The sequence below is a fragment of the Mustela erminea genome, chromosome 1 (genome assembly GCF_009829155.1).
Source record: "Mustela erminea isolate mMusErm1 chromosome 1, mMusErm1.Pri, whole genome shotgun sequence".
Lineage (NCBI taxonomy): Eukaryota > Metazoa > Chordata > Mammalia > Carnivora > Mustelidae > Mustela > Mustela erminea.
The window spans coordinates 113,380,850-113,395,390 of NC_045614.1; the positions used below are offsets into that span (position 1 = coordinate 113,380,850).

A 14,541-nucleotide genomic window follows, 5' to 3' on the forward strand; every position below is an offset into this window, starting at 1 on the left:
GGCACCATCTTGACAGCCCCATCGAAAGCTTCTGTTCAAGGACAAAACAGCATGTCTCATGACAAGCCCCAATTTTCTAAGTGTAGAAAGCAATATACAAAATAATATACAAGGTCATAAGAAATATATAGGGGTCTGACACTGCATTTCTTAGTTATTTCATAAATTATGGCGAGAAGTGATTAGGTCAAACAAATTGTGATTAAATATTCTCCCGGTCACAAAAGCTTATTACTATCAAATCAATGGAGGAAAAAAAAACCACAGCACATGTGGCATCTAGCTGGCTCAGTTAACAGAGCATGCGACTTGATCTTGGGGTCATGAGTTTGTGCCCCATGCTGGGTGTGGAGCCTACTTTAAAAAAATAAGCAATTTTTTAAAACTCACTGCACAAGATTTCTAAACCTACCACTAGCTCCACGATCCTGAACATTCATTTAACATAGCCAGCTGCACTTCAACTTCTTCCTCTCTAAAGTGGATCATCAGAGTGTGTAAGGCTCAAATGAGAACATGTGTTAAGCTGCTTCATAAATGGTAATGACATACACAAATGAAGAGTGATATTATCACATAAATCTGCATATAGATTTCTATTAATTCATGCAGAAATGGAAGACTGAGTCTTTAGGTCACAGCACTAACCATCATCATCACTTAACAAAAGCTGAATTTTTACCAAATCATTTTTGAATTCCAGTTCCTTGTCCAGATCTATGTAAGAGAATTTTGAAAGTGAAGCTTCAAGATTGAAAGATTTACTCAGCTCTTCTTCAGTAGTCTTGGCGCAGAGGTTCTGTTCCACATTTTCATGGTCTGGTTCATTTTCCATGTTTACTTATAATACTTATAATTCAGGCAATCCCAGCAAGTTTTTGTTTGTTTTAATATTTGGCCTTAGATCATGACGACCTCAATGATGATCTCTTTTCAAAAAAGGAAAAATATACATTATTTAGATATTTCTTTCTTGATTAGACATTCTAAAGACTTACGTGGTCAGACTTTTGTGGAAACTGATTCTTCATCAATCATCTGATTGTAAGGCAAAGAGAAATCAATATGGTTTGAGGTATGATATTGGGGGAGAGTTTCTATGGGAGTACAAAGGAGGAACATCTAACTTGGGAGTCTGGGAAGTGGCCTACCACCCAAAGTCATTAAGTCTGGTAATAATGATAGACTTGGGGTAAGTTTTCAGCCACTAGACTTGGTACCATACAGATTTATGTTTTAACAACATGACAGTAATCTCGTGCCAACAACTGCAATTAACCCCTCCCAAACCTCAGAGTAGATCTCCAGTTCCCGTGGGGGAAAAACACACAGGATCTGTTTTGTTGGTGGCATCCATCCAAGGCTACAGATCTCTCAAGAAGCTTAGTGTAGTCACAAAGGACCCTGGACAGATAGCTAGCCACTTAATGTGACACTAGCAAACCTAAGTGTTCAGATCTATTATGGGAGACAATAATAATGCCAGAATAAAATAAGTCCACGGCCAACTAGGGATTTCTAGGAAGAAAGCTAGTCATGGAAAAACATGGACATTCTCAGAGAAAACTGAAATACTAAAGAAAAATAAATATATACAAATGTTTTAGATATTTCATAGCTCTAAACGATACAATGCGGTATCAAAAAGAAATAGTTGTCTGCCAAATCTCTAGAAAACTAAAAACATATTCAGGAAAACAATGTTTAAGTTCAATGATCAAATATGTTCTTTTTTTTTTTTTTTTTTTTTTTTTAAAGGTTTTATTTATTTATTTGACAGACAGAGATCACAAGTAGGCAGAGAGGCAGGCAGAGAGAGAGGGAGGAGGAAGCAGGCTCCCTGCTGAGCAGAGAGCCCGACGTGGGACTCGATCCCAGGACCCTGAGATCATGACCTGAGCCGAAGGCAGCGGCTTAACCCACTGAGCCACACAGGCGCCCCGATCAAATATGTTCTTAAATGGTTTTAGTTTGTGCTCTAATTAGGCCATAAGTGGCCAAATTTTTAAAAGTCCATCACTTAGCTCTGTTTAGAAATAAAGAAATAAAAATATGAAAATAAAGAAAAACCACAGTAATAATGACAGTAAAAACAAAGGTCATTTTGTTTTCTAGACAAGGTGTTTTCCACAGTACCCAGCAACATGCAGTAACTCTCTGTGGAAAGCTTTTTCAAACTACACAACCTACTGCCCACCACCCTCCCAACCATATGAACTCCTCTCAATCCCACTCCTTAATGAAGCGAAGGCAAAAGAAAGACCAACAACTAAGCCACCGGGAGAACTAATTGTTTAAAAAGGAGTTGAAAATTAGTTGCTGGTATTGGTTTTGTTTTTCTTAATGCCCAAAATTCACTGCCAATTTTATCCAATTAGGCTCCTTTTTAAAGTATTAATGATGAATTTCACTTTGCTCAAAGTTTCATTTTTATCAGTTTAAAAGAAATGAGTATCTACTATTTGTAGAGACAGGTAGACTATGAAGACAGACTTTTAGAGAGCTGAAACCAATTTCCCTCTCTAGTACATTTGGTATATTACCAAATACAGACTAATTTATTTCACATGTTACAGAAGATAGACTAAGGCCCAGTCCTACAAACACATGATACAGAATGCATTCCTAGAAGACATCACTGAGGGCACGCTATATCTGGCAAACATTTGAGAGTAGCTTTCCAATCTCAGGTACTAAATACACTTCTCCTCTTGCAGTGGGCCAAGGGCAGAAGCAACATTAACATTTATATGCCTTCCTTCAAAGAAGACAGATGGACTCATGACAAACCCCTTCTTAATGAAGCTCTCTTATTTGTATCACTTGGGAAAAATTATTACAATTAGTCAAGGAATATTTGCAAACATGCATAGTCTAATTCACATTCAGTGATTCCCAAGGACAGTTATTAAGTTTTATTCTTACACATTAAAATAATAGAAAAGACAATAGCCACACTCCCCAAAACCCACTTTTATTTAAATGTTTTAATAACTGAAAACATTTCATTCTTCACTTTGGTCTTTGCAAAATAACTCAAGAAGTAAAACAATATTTTTCTGGCTCTTTATTTATGCCTCCTATCTGGTCTTAGTTAAGAGGTTCTCAGGGCAGCTCAGCACCTGTGAACACCATTACCACATTTGAGAAGTTTTAAATGATCAAGCATCCCCTGAAGAAAGAGCACTACCCTGCCACTACTACGACTACTCTAGTCGATTTCCAATCTTCTCTTGACTGAGCTCCTGTTACTGTGATATGCTGGCAAAATTCAAAGAACATAAGCCAAAGAGTCCGTTAAAAATCAGTTATAAGGGGAGCCTGGGTGACTCAGCGTCGGTCTTTGGCTCAGGTCATGATCCCAGAGTGCCAGGATCGAACCCTGCATCGGGCTCTCTGCTCAGTGGAGAGTCTGCTTCTCTCCCTCCTTCTACCGCTCCCCCCAACTTGTACTCTCTCTCTCTCTCAATCTGTCAAATAAATAAAATCTTTTAAAAAATAATGAAATAAAAATTAAAAAGTAAAATAAAATCAGGTCTGAATCTAGGTTTTACCAGTTCCTACCTGTGACCTTGATCAGTCTAAGCCCTCCATTTCTACATCTTTTAAGATGAAATATTTCAGCCATTTGTGTTGTTTCCCCCTCTTGCTGGGGGAAGGGCTCCTTCAAACCACATGGTTCTTGTGGAGGCTGCCAATCAAAAATCCCCTAGTAACAGACAGCACATAATGTCGCCAGAGTGCTTCACCGGGATTCATTAAAATGGAACTGGTGAGGAAAAGCCACTTCCACTGTTCTCTAAACAATGAGGAATAAGGGTGAGCGGCACACCCACTCTTTACCTGGCTCTGTTCTGCGGAAAAGGAGGTCATTTATTCAATATGTATCAACTAAACACCTAAACACATACTATACACACCATACTATACACACGTCACTGGAGCGCCACCTCTGCTAACAGAATTTACATTCCAGGAACAGATTCTCTCTCTTGCAAGAATGAAGTCAACCTACAAACAGAGGCAGGAAGAGGTAAGAGTGTCCTGATATCACTCAGGACCCCCAATTCCAATCTTCTATGATGTCTGCTCTGGTCACAGTATTCTGGCAATTTGGCCACTTAAGCCAGCATCCTCTCCTGACTCTCTCTCTCTCTTTCTTCCATCACTTACAACAGACAGTCCTGACTATTAGAATGCAACTACCTATTTTGCAGAGCTACCATGAGGAATAAATGACATAACGACTGTAAAGCATTTAGAGTAACGCCTGGGCACAGGATGGGTTTTCAAGAAATATTTGCTATTATCATTTAAAATTTCCTCAAGATTTCCACATCTGTCCAAAGTTAAAGATCCTGAAACAAGATTGAGTACTTTTGTAAAGGTCTAGCTAGTTCTAAGAATATGATAGGATACCTTATTAGAAGGATAAACTCACTTCAGCTCTCAGATTAGAAATTTCTTCAAGAGTTAAATGGTAGGGGGTTTATTTATTTATTATTTTTTTAATTTATTTGACAGAGAGAGAGACACAGGCGAGAGAAGGAACACAAGCAGGGTTGGGAATGGGGGAAGGAGAAGCAGGCTTCCTGCCGACGATTAATGACTGAGCAACCCAGGTACCTGAGTATGGGTTTAAGACGAGTACAGCCTCCAGCAAAGCCTCAGAGATGCTTCAGAAAAAGTCTAATTATAATAATAAGTATGATATACTACTAAGTCATTCTAAAATGCTGCTTTCATATCAACTTCCTCTTTTATCACTTACCAGCAATTATACCTTTATGTTAGTCAGCAAATTTATTCAACCCAAACAGACATAGGAATCAAAAGATCACCATGCTCAGATTTTTTTTGGGGGGGGGGGGAGGAGAGTTCACTAGAGCAGTGTGTTCACATTTTTTTTAGAAACTGAGCTGTGCCTGAATCTCCCTGTGGTGGGCAAGATTATACTGCCCAAGGATGTCTGTCCTAATCTCCAGGACCTGTGACTATGTTGCCTTACATGGCCAAAGGAACTTCACAGGTGTGATTAAATTAGATCTGGACTTGCAGATGATCCACGTTTGGCTCAGTATAATCACAAGAGTCTTACAAAGTCAAAGAGGGAGGCAGAAGAAAGTATCAGAGAACAGATATGACAACAGAAGCCGGATCACAGGGACGCCTGGGTGGCTTAGTCTGTTAAGCCTCTGCCTTCTGCTTGGGTCATGATCCCAGAGCCCTGGGACTGAGTCCTGCATTGGGCTCCTTGCTCTGCAGGAAACCTGTATCTCCCCCTGCCTGCTTCTTCCTCTGCCTGCCATTTCCCATGCTTGTGCTCGCTAACAAATAAACAAAATCTTTTAAAAAAGAAAGAAAGAAGAAGGAGGAGGGTCAGAGAGAGGCTACGTTGCAGGTTTTGAAGGAGGAAGGATGCCCGGAGCCAAGGAATTTAGGCAGTATCTAGAAGCTGCAAAAAGCAAGGAAATGCATTCTCTCCTTGAGCCTCGAGAAGGACCCCAGCCCTGCCACAGCTTCATTTTAGCCTATTAAGACCAGTGCTGTTCTTGTATACTAGTGCACTAAAGAACTGTAAAATGACAAATCTGTATTATTTTAAACTACTACATTTGTGGTAATTTGTTACAGCAAGAATAGGAAATGACTACACTAACAAACTTCGAATAATTTATTTCTGGTATTACTGCCAATATTCTGAAATACTAATCCCTCCCTCATCACTTGGTGTTGCCCAAATATTTACTGAGCAAGCTCTTCATTCCATACACAGACCAATGATGAAATGCTTAATATATGATGCTTACTATTACACATGTTGCAGACAGTGCCTTCAGATACCACTTAAGGGCTATCCCAGTACAAAGGCTGGCAATAAACTACTGATAATTTCCTCCTGAGATAAATTCTACAACCAGTTCTCCACCTAACCATCCTGCATCCAGTATTCCTACAGTTCTCAAGGGGATGCTCACTAAGCTGGACAGTACCTACAGACAACGTAACAGTTAAAATCAATGGTTTCTTAGTCTCTCCCAGGATGAAATAACATGAATCTGACAGGATAATGTAGATCATAGAATTGTGAGGACCCGGGGTGTGGTCCTCTTCTGAGCACGGATAAACTATTACTTTAACAGTTCTGATTTAAGATTATCTAACATCTTGACAGTTCTTAAGGCTATTTCCTCTTAATTAATAAAGTTATTCCCAACCAATTAATAATAGATCCAAGGACCATTTAAAAATAAATATATGTATCATATAAACATTAATGACCCCATTTTTAACCCGTACTAAATGAATAACAATTCCAGAATGTGACCAGTATTAGGCTGGGTTAACATAGAACTCTTCCACCAATTTTTTATTGTAGTAGTTATTTTGTTTTTACCTTGGCAAACCTCCCCTACCGTGCTCATATTCCAGGATCCTATTTAATTCACTGACACTCTTTTCCTCCTAAAAGTGTCGCATGAGACACCTTTCACAGTATGGTGAGTCGAATCAAGTTTTGTTTTTAACTTACTGTATCCCCAAGAAGGTATCATGAAATCACGATATGGAAAGAATTTTACATTCCAACTTTGTTTCTGACTTTCCCAATCCAAGTATTTTTCTTCTTCCATTTCTTTGTTCTGTATTCTTGTTTGTTTTGTGAGGAAAAATACAATGTTTTCTATTCTCTCTCTCTAGTAAATGGACTCATTTTGAACAGCTCCCCAGTGCCTACAGTATGAAATTCCAAATTCTACTCACAACTATTTGGTCAACTAATCTTCGACAAAGCAGGAAAGGAAAGAATATTCAGTGGAAAAAAGAATGTCTTTGACAGTGGTGTTGGGAAAATGGGACAGCTACATGAAGAATGAAACTGGACCACTTTCTTACACCATATACAAAAATAAATTCAAAATGGATGAAAGACCTAAATGTGAGAAGGAAACCATCAAAATCCTAGAGGAAAACATAGGTAGAAACTTCTTTGACCTTGGCCATAGTAACTTCTTATTAATCACATCACCAGAGGCAAGGGAAAGAAAAGCAAAAATAAACTCTTGGGACTTCTTCAAAATAAAAAGTTTCTACACAGTGAAGGAAACAATCAACAAAACTAAAAGGCAACCTACAGAATGGGAGAAGGTATTTACAAATGACATACCTGATGAAGGGTTAGTATCCAAAACCTATAAAGAACTTATCAAACTCAACACTGAACAAACAAATAATCTAGTTAAGAAATGGGCAGAAGACATGAATAGACATTTCTCCAAAGGAGAAATGTCTTTTGGAGAAATGTCTTTATGTATCACATAAAAAGATGTTCAATATCATAAGAAGATGATTTTTATAATCATAAAAGATACGTAAAAAGATATCATAAAAAGATGCTCAATATCAATACATAAATCCTTAACAATCAATATAATATCTATCCTCATCAAGGAAGTACAAATCAAAACCACAATAAGACACCACCTCACACTCATCAGAGTGGCTAAAATTAACAACACAGGAAACAAGAGATGTTGACAAGGATTCAGAGAAAGGGGAACCTTCTTACACTATTGGTGGAAATGCAACTGGTGCAGCCACTTTGGAAAACAGGATGGAAGTTCCTCAAAAAGTTCCCTTTCTTCACTAAACTTGTCTTCATGAAACTTTCTTGTTAAAAAGAGAAGTGAAGGGGCGCCTGGATGGTTCAGTGGGTTAAAGCCTCTGTCTTCGGCTCAGGTCATGATCTTGGGGTCCTGGAATCAAGCCCCACATCGGGCTCTCTCTGATCGGTGGGGAGCCTCCTTCCCCCCCCTTTCTCTCTGCCTGCTGCTCTGCCTACTTGTGATCTCTCCCTTTCTCTGTCAAATAAATAAAATCTTTAAAAAAAGTAAGAAAGAAAAGAAAAGAAAAGTGAAGGCAAAGAGTACCTGATGGGGTGCCTGGGTGGCTCAGTGGGTTAAAGCCTCGGTCTTCGGCTCAGGTCATGATCCCAGGTTCCTGGGATCAAGCCCTGCATCAGGCTCTCCACTCAGCAGGGAGCCTGCTTCTCCATCTCTCTGCCTGCCTCTTTGCCTACTCTCTTTAAGATTTTTAATAAAATCTTAAAAAAAAAAAGAAAAGTACCTGAGACCTCCTGGGGGCATGGTGCTAAGTTACTATTACGAATTGTCAGGCACAACATTTAGCCACATTCTAAAAAAGAAAAAACTAATTCCCTATGACAATATATGAAATAATAGTAAGAACTATGTCTACAAATATCTCTGTTATGCATAAAACCTAGTATTATTATTATACGAAAGAAAGGGAGGAAGGAAGGAAGGAAAGAGGAGGGAAGAGGAGACACGGCCATGCTTCTTTGTATACTGCTCATCACTGGGCTTGTTGACTTGCGTAGGTATGTATGTGTTCAATAAATATTTGCTGATTAACACAAGAATCGGAAGACAGGACTAACACCTGTGTTGCAAATGAAATGGAACAGTTTTATTACCTATAATTGTTAAGCTTCATAGGATATTATTTGACTCACAGCCTACAGGAATCTATGCCATAGTAAGCCAAGCTATAATTGAGCTCTAGCTTTATGTAATCAGGCTTGTCAACTACTGCTGGTCATATTCATCCCTCAGATATCAGCTAAAACTCTGCTTCCTCAAAAAGACTTTTTTTGTCCTGCTCAACTGAACAAGGTTCCCAGTTAATATGCACTTAAAACATCGTTCTCCTTCACTAAATTTGTCACACTGCTATGATTTTTTCAGCGTCTGAACCACCACTGCTTTCCCTGAGGAAGGAAAGGAATACAGGTTCCAGGAGAGCAAAGAACAGATCTCCCTTGTCACCACTGGATTCCTAGTACTAATCAACCCACCAATCCCTCCCTTCTTCCCCCCCGTAAGCAGCCAAGCAACACTGCATCAATGGCTTTGAGGGCTTCAAAATAAGGTATGGTTAATCATTCTACCCCAAAAAATTCCCACCTTGCAAGGCCCATTCTTTGAACCTAGATGAGACTTTTTTTTACAATCCTTAACACTGATCTGTTTAAATGATCATTTAGTTCATGTATAACATGACACAAACTCCACAATTTCAGATGTTTTGTGTTCTTTTACATTAATCTAGCCTACGAGGTCAGGACGAAAACAGTGGAAATGTATCATATGTCCATTCCATTTATAGGAATTCAACTTATCTTCAGCAAAGGTAAAGAGAAAAAAGGAAATTATTTACACAGAAATGGGGACTCTGCAAACCATTCTACTCAATACTATATACTTCAAGGTGAGCATGGGATAGGAGGTTGGTACCTGCTGTCCTTTTGGTCAGTCTCAGTTCCTGAATGCCTCATACATAAGGATTCATTTCACCTGTGCTCAAAATCACAAATAGCATGCCATTCTAACAGGGAGCAAAAACCAGCTGTGTCGCACATCCTGAGAGATAGGTCAGTCTCTGCCATGACTCTTTCCCAGGTACTTCTCAGGGGTACTCAAGTTTCACTTTACTCGTGGCCTTCAGAAACCGACCCTATGTTAGATTAACAATGCCACTACATACTTGGGTGAGATGCACACCTGGCCTGAGTTTCCTTCCAAAAATAGGCACATTTAGGCCCACAATGCTCAGAGCTGCCACCATGAAAAAGCCCAAACCTCTGTTTCTCTTTCTCTTCTCTTAGTAAATGTCTAAGTAAGAGTAATCAATTAAAATTTAGGAAGTGCATATGAAACAACAAAAAGAAAACCAAAGAAGGTTCCCAGTTAATATGCACTTAATAACATCATTCTCCTTCACTAAACTTGTCTTGTTAAAAAGTGAAAGAAAAGAGTACCTGAGGCTTGCTGGTAGCATGGTGCTAAGTTACTATTATGTTACTAAGTTACTATTACAAATTGTCAGGCACAACCTTTAGCCACATTCTAAAAAAGAAAAAACTAATTCCCTATGACAATATACATAATAATAGTAAGAACTAGGTCTACAATATCTGTTATGCATGAAACCTAATATTATTATCAGTTTTACATGTGTATGAGATAAAATGAATTAAAGAGGGGGAAAAATCACTTCTTTCCAGCTTCCAGTAAGTCCCCACTATTATAAGAATTACTCTTCCAAGATCCACCCCCTCCCTTCAGAGAGTTTCTCCTAAGAAGCACATGGGTCTTATGTAGGCAGGCGTATACTCTCCTTTCTTTTTAACTAAACTGGTATGAGTGAATTCTTATAAGTTAAATGCAAAGAAAACAGGATTCCATTCAATTGTAGGTTGAGTAGATGTTGGCCTTCCAACTCATCTTAATTAGCTTCCAATTATTTAAATTGTCACCTCAATTTCTCTTGGTTAGGGGTCAAGATGGATGTAGAGTCACAAGAGGGTTTTTGTTGTTGTTGTTTTGGTTTTATTTTTTTTAATTTTTGTTTTGGTTTTGGTTTGGTTTGCTTTGGTAAAGAGCAAAAGGAAACTTCTCACTGAACTGCAGAGGAAAAACAAATCTGATTACAGTTAGAACATCCCTTCACTCTCTTTCCTTTGGAAAACTGCTCCTCCTCCACTCCAAACAAGTAATTTTAGGGATGCTACCAATCAAATACCCTATCTTCCTAGCCAGAAGAGTAAGCACATGACAGTCCTGTATCCACATGGCCAATCATTTTCCTTCCCTGGAATTTGTAACTACTGAAGGCAGGTGTTTTCTCTTTATTCTAGGAAGATGTTAACACAGGGGCTGATAGAATGAAGATCATTCAAACATTAATTCAAGATTCAGTTACGATTAGAACAGTCTGATTTTACAAATACATACAGTTTACACCTGAAGCTGTAGCTCAAGAGGCAATCTAACCTCTGTGACAACGATAAACAGATCGAAAGTTAAACATACTTCCCTAAGTATAAAACGTCTCACTTTTCATTCACATATATAACTGACGTATGGTATGAAATGGTTGAGATCTTCATGAAAGAGATATAGCTAAAAAGTGCCACTGGGTGTGGTGCATAAACAATGACTCTTGGAACACTGAAAAAAAAAATTAAATTTTTTTTAAAAGTGCCACAATGCCTCAATATCCTGAAGATAAAAAACATCCAACCGCTAATGCTGGTCCAGACACAAAGAAAATGAAGAATAATCAACACACTATTATCTTAGAACTCTGAAAAGAATTTTTTCACATATAACATATGTGAAACACATATTTTTCACATATGTCTTTTTTGACATATATAGCCAAGAATTCAACCAGAATTCCACCCACCCACTTATCTTTATTCTGCTTTCTAAAGGAACAGGCCAGCTATACCAGAGGGTTCAGAATTTACTCTCTGCTTAAATTTAACCGTAAGCAAACCCATGTCTTAAACAAACATAGGTAGATTCTCCATCCCCATTTGTATTAGACCTCCAACACACACACCTGAGATGTAATTGCCTCCCAATCACAGACATTCAGAGTTGGTGTCCTGCACCTGACATGTAATTACCTCCCAATCACAAACATCTGGAGTTGGTGCCACAAGTCAACAACCATGATTGTTCTGCTTATGTTTTCTTTGCGGGGGGGGGGGGGGGGGGGGGGGGGGCCCGCAAGGAGGGAGTGTGGTATAGGACTCAAGCCTTCTGGTCTATTCTATATGAGTCTAATATCAGAAGGTTATGGAGGAGGCATGCTTAGTTGAAGAAGGCTCCCAGCAGATCCTAATAACCCAAGGCCATGGAACCTCCCTGGCTGACCCTACTTCATCCCACCCTAACCTCCCTCTGAAGCACACCCAAATACTTTAGGTAGCTGTGTCCCTCTTCTCCCAGGTACCACACTTGGTCAACCAACCAGGACATAGGAGTGGCCTCTAACTTTAGAGACCCACCTGTTTTCCTTCTGCTCACTCTGGAGCATACCTTGCAGGCAGAGACAACTGGAACCACCTTCACAGGGTGCGCACCAATCCTAAGAGGTGGACACCTCACCCAGGCCTCGGCCTCACACTTGGGGAGCACACTCATCCCTATCTCTGAGGGAAGGACGAGCCCACACCTGTGCGCCAGGCCCGAAAAGCGGATTGCACACCTGTTCCATCCTGGGGAGTACAATGATCACCGGCCTCCTAGTCTCACAATCAGGGGAAGCGTGTGCACCTGTCCTCAGCCCCACATTCGTTACGAACAAGTGGAAACCGCCTGACCCAATTGCAGGCCAAACGCAGGACACACCTCTCCACCCCACAGTAAACCCCACCCGGCCCGGGAGCCGTGAGTCCAGTTAGTCCGCCTGGGGCTGCTCCGTCAGCCACTCCAAGGCCGCGCTGCCGCACGGGGAAAAGAGCCGAGGCTCAGGAACGGGGCGCGCGTCCTCCTTCCGCCCCGGGGACTTCCGCTCACCACTGCTCCCACCCCGTTGGCCTGCTCCCGGGGGATTCGTTACCTGCACTTGTGGCCATTCCAGCCCAGGACCCTCACCCGGCCCGTGTGACCCCGCCCCCTGCTGGAGCCTCACGCACGCGCAGTATATACCACTGAGGTCCACACTTCCGCTTTCCTCCCCGCACTCTGGTCTGCCCCTCTGTACCACGCCCCTATTTAAAGGGCCAGAGATGCAATGTCTTAAGCCAGAGATTTGATGGGGAATTAACGTGTTGGGGAAAAAGAGAATGGAAACGTGAGGGAAGCACAGGCGAATAAACAGCAGCCTTTGAGATGGGAAGAGAAACTCTCCGCCAGTCCTATGTCAATGAGTTCATCTGATCTTTTTTATCTGATCTTTAAGAAAGTGAACCTACCTTCAGCCAGCCCAGATATGACAGTTGACTCCCAGATCTGGGAATTTGAAACCACTAAATTTTTACTAAATCTTTTTAAAGACAAACATAGAATTCCCAGTTTTTTATTTTGCCAAGTAAGGACAATAAATACACACTAAAAACCGACTATTATTTTCTAACTTATGAACCCTGATCCACAAAAAATACATTTTAACATCAAAAATATACGAGAGACACACTCTCAAATAAAGAAGATATCTTTTTTTTTTATTTAATTTTATTTTTTTTTAAGATTTTATTTATTTATTTGACAGAGAGAGAGAGATCGCAAGTAGGCAGAGAGTCAGGCAGAGAGAGAGAGAAGCAGGCTCCCTGCTGAGCAAAGAGCCCGAGGGGATCCCAGGACACTGAGATCATGACCTGAGCCGAAGGCAGCGGCTTAATCCACTGAGCCACCCAGGCGCCCAAAGGAGATATCTTTTAAAGCGATAAAAATGTATGTTTGTTTCTCTCATTCCTCCTGAAGAAAGAGGTAAGCTTCCGGCACAGACTGGATTTTAGAGCCACCACTATAGATGACACTAGGCCCAAGACGTAGATTTTATGTCTGCTGGGTCCTTAGTGAAGCAAATGAATAGAGGAAGAACAGAAGATGCTCCTGGAAGGCGATTTAGAAAAGATTCAGCTGGGCAGACATTTATTGCACATCAGCTAGTCTCACTATACTTCTGGGCCTTCAAAGGACCCAGAAGTGAGTAAGACACAGCCTTGCCCAGGTGCTCTTTGCCACATAGACATAGTTACAGTGCAAGGCAGGCTGTTTTGAGGGCTATTAGAAAGGTAGGAGACCATCACTTTAGGATCACAGATGAAGAAAAATGATGGAACACTTCAGGGAGGAAGTGGTATCTTATTAGGGCCCCAGAGAACTTCAGTAGACAGAGAACAGGGAGAATCCCTGGCTGAGGGAACAATGGGATCAAAGACAGAACAGATCAAGATCCAGGACTGGCTGCTGCTTGATGTGGCTGTGGCGTGGGCAGTGGCTTTCAAGCTTTTTTGATCATTATAGTAAGAAATATATTTCAGCTATGACTATATATATAGTCATACACACACTATATACGGTGAAAATTATTAAGGGGAAACTTCACTAGGGGCGACTGGGTGGCTCAGATGGTTAAGCGTTTGACTCTTGATTTCTGCTCAGGTCAGGATCTCAAGTTAATGAGACCGAGCCCCACATACTCAAGAAGGCTGCTTAAGAGTCTCTGTCTCCCTCTCCCTTTGCCCCTCCTCCCACCTCCCCCAACCCTGTTTTTGCTTGCTCTCTCTCTGTCTCTCTAAAAAAAAAAAAAGGAAATCACTAAATTGAAGGCAGGAGACTAAAAGGGGAGGTTGGAAGGGGGAGTCAACTACTACAACTACTACCGATGAATTGTCCATTACATACAGATCCAAAGAGAACATTATTCAACAGGAGAGAATCATCAATTACAGGACCCAACAGGGAAAGACTACATTGTATTTCCTACAAGAAATCAACTACCCCTGCAACTGAGCCAATGAAAAACCTTTTCAACAATGGATTTTCCTTCAAAATAATCCCTCCCAACTTCCTCTTTCTTGTCCATCAAATAAGTTCCTTGGGTTTGTTGGACTTGTCTATAGTTTTACCATAACTTCCTTGTCTGAAATTACAATTCTTAGTTATTCCCTAATAGACCCATTTTTGCTGATTAAATAACTTTTATTTTTCAGGTTAACAATAT

At 40.4% G+C, this 14,541-nt stretch overlaps 1 protein-coding gene across 3 annotated transcripts in view; it reads right to left on the reverse strand.

The window, feature by feature from the left end:
* Window positions 1-12,541, reverse strand: part of VPS8 (VPS8 subunit of CORVET complex) — a 247,363-nt gene extending 234,822 nt beyond the window's left edge. For all 3 annotated transcript variants that reach the window (XM_032338603.1, XM_032338586.1, XM_032338595.1), the window contains exons 1-2: window positions 12,433-12,541; window positions 683-929 (exon numbers count right to left, since the gene is read on the reverse strand). In XM_032338603.1, coding sequence (XP_032194494.1) covers window positions 683-835 — 153 coding nt within the window. In that variant the 5' untranslated portion in view covers window positions 836-929; window positions 12,433-12,541. The remainder of the gene's footprint in view (window positions 1-682; window positions 930-12,432) is intronic.
* Between the last annotated feature and the right edge of the window lie 2,000 nt (window positions 12,542-14,541).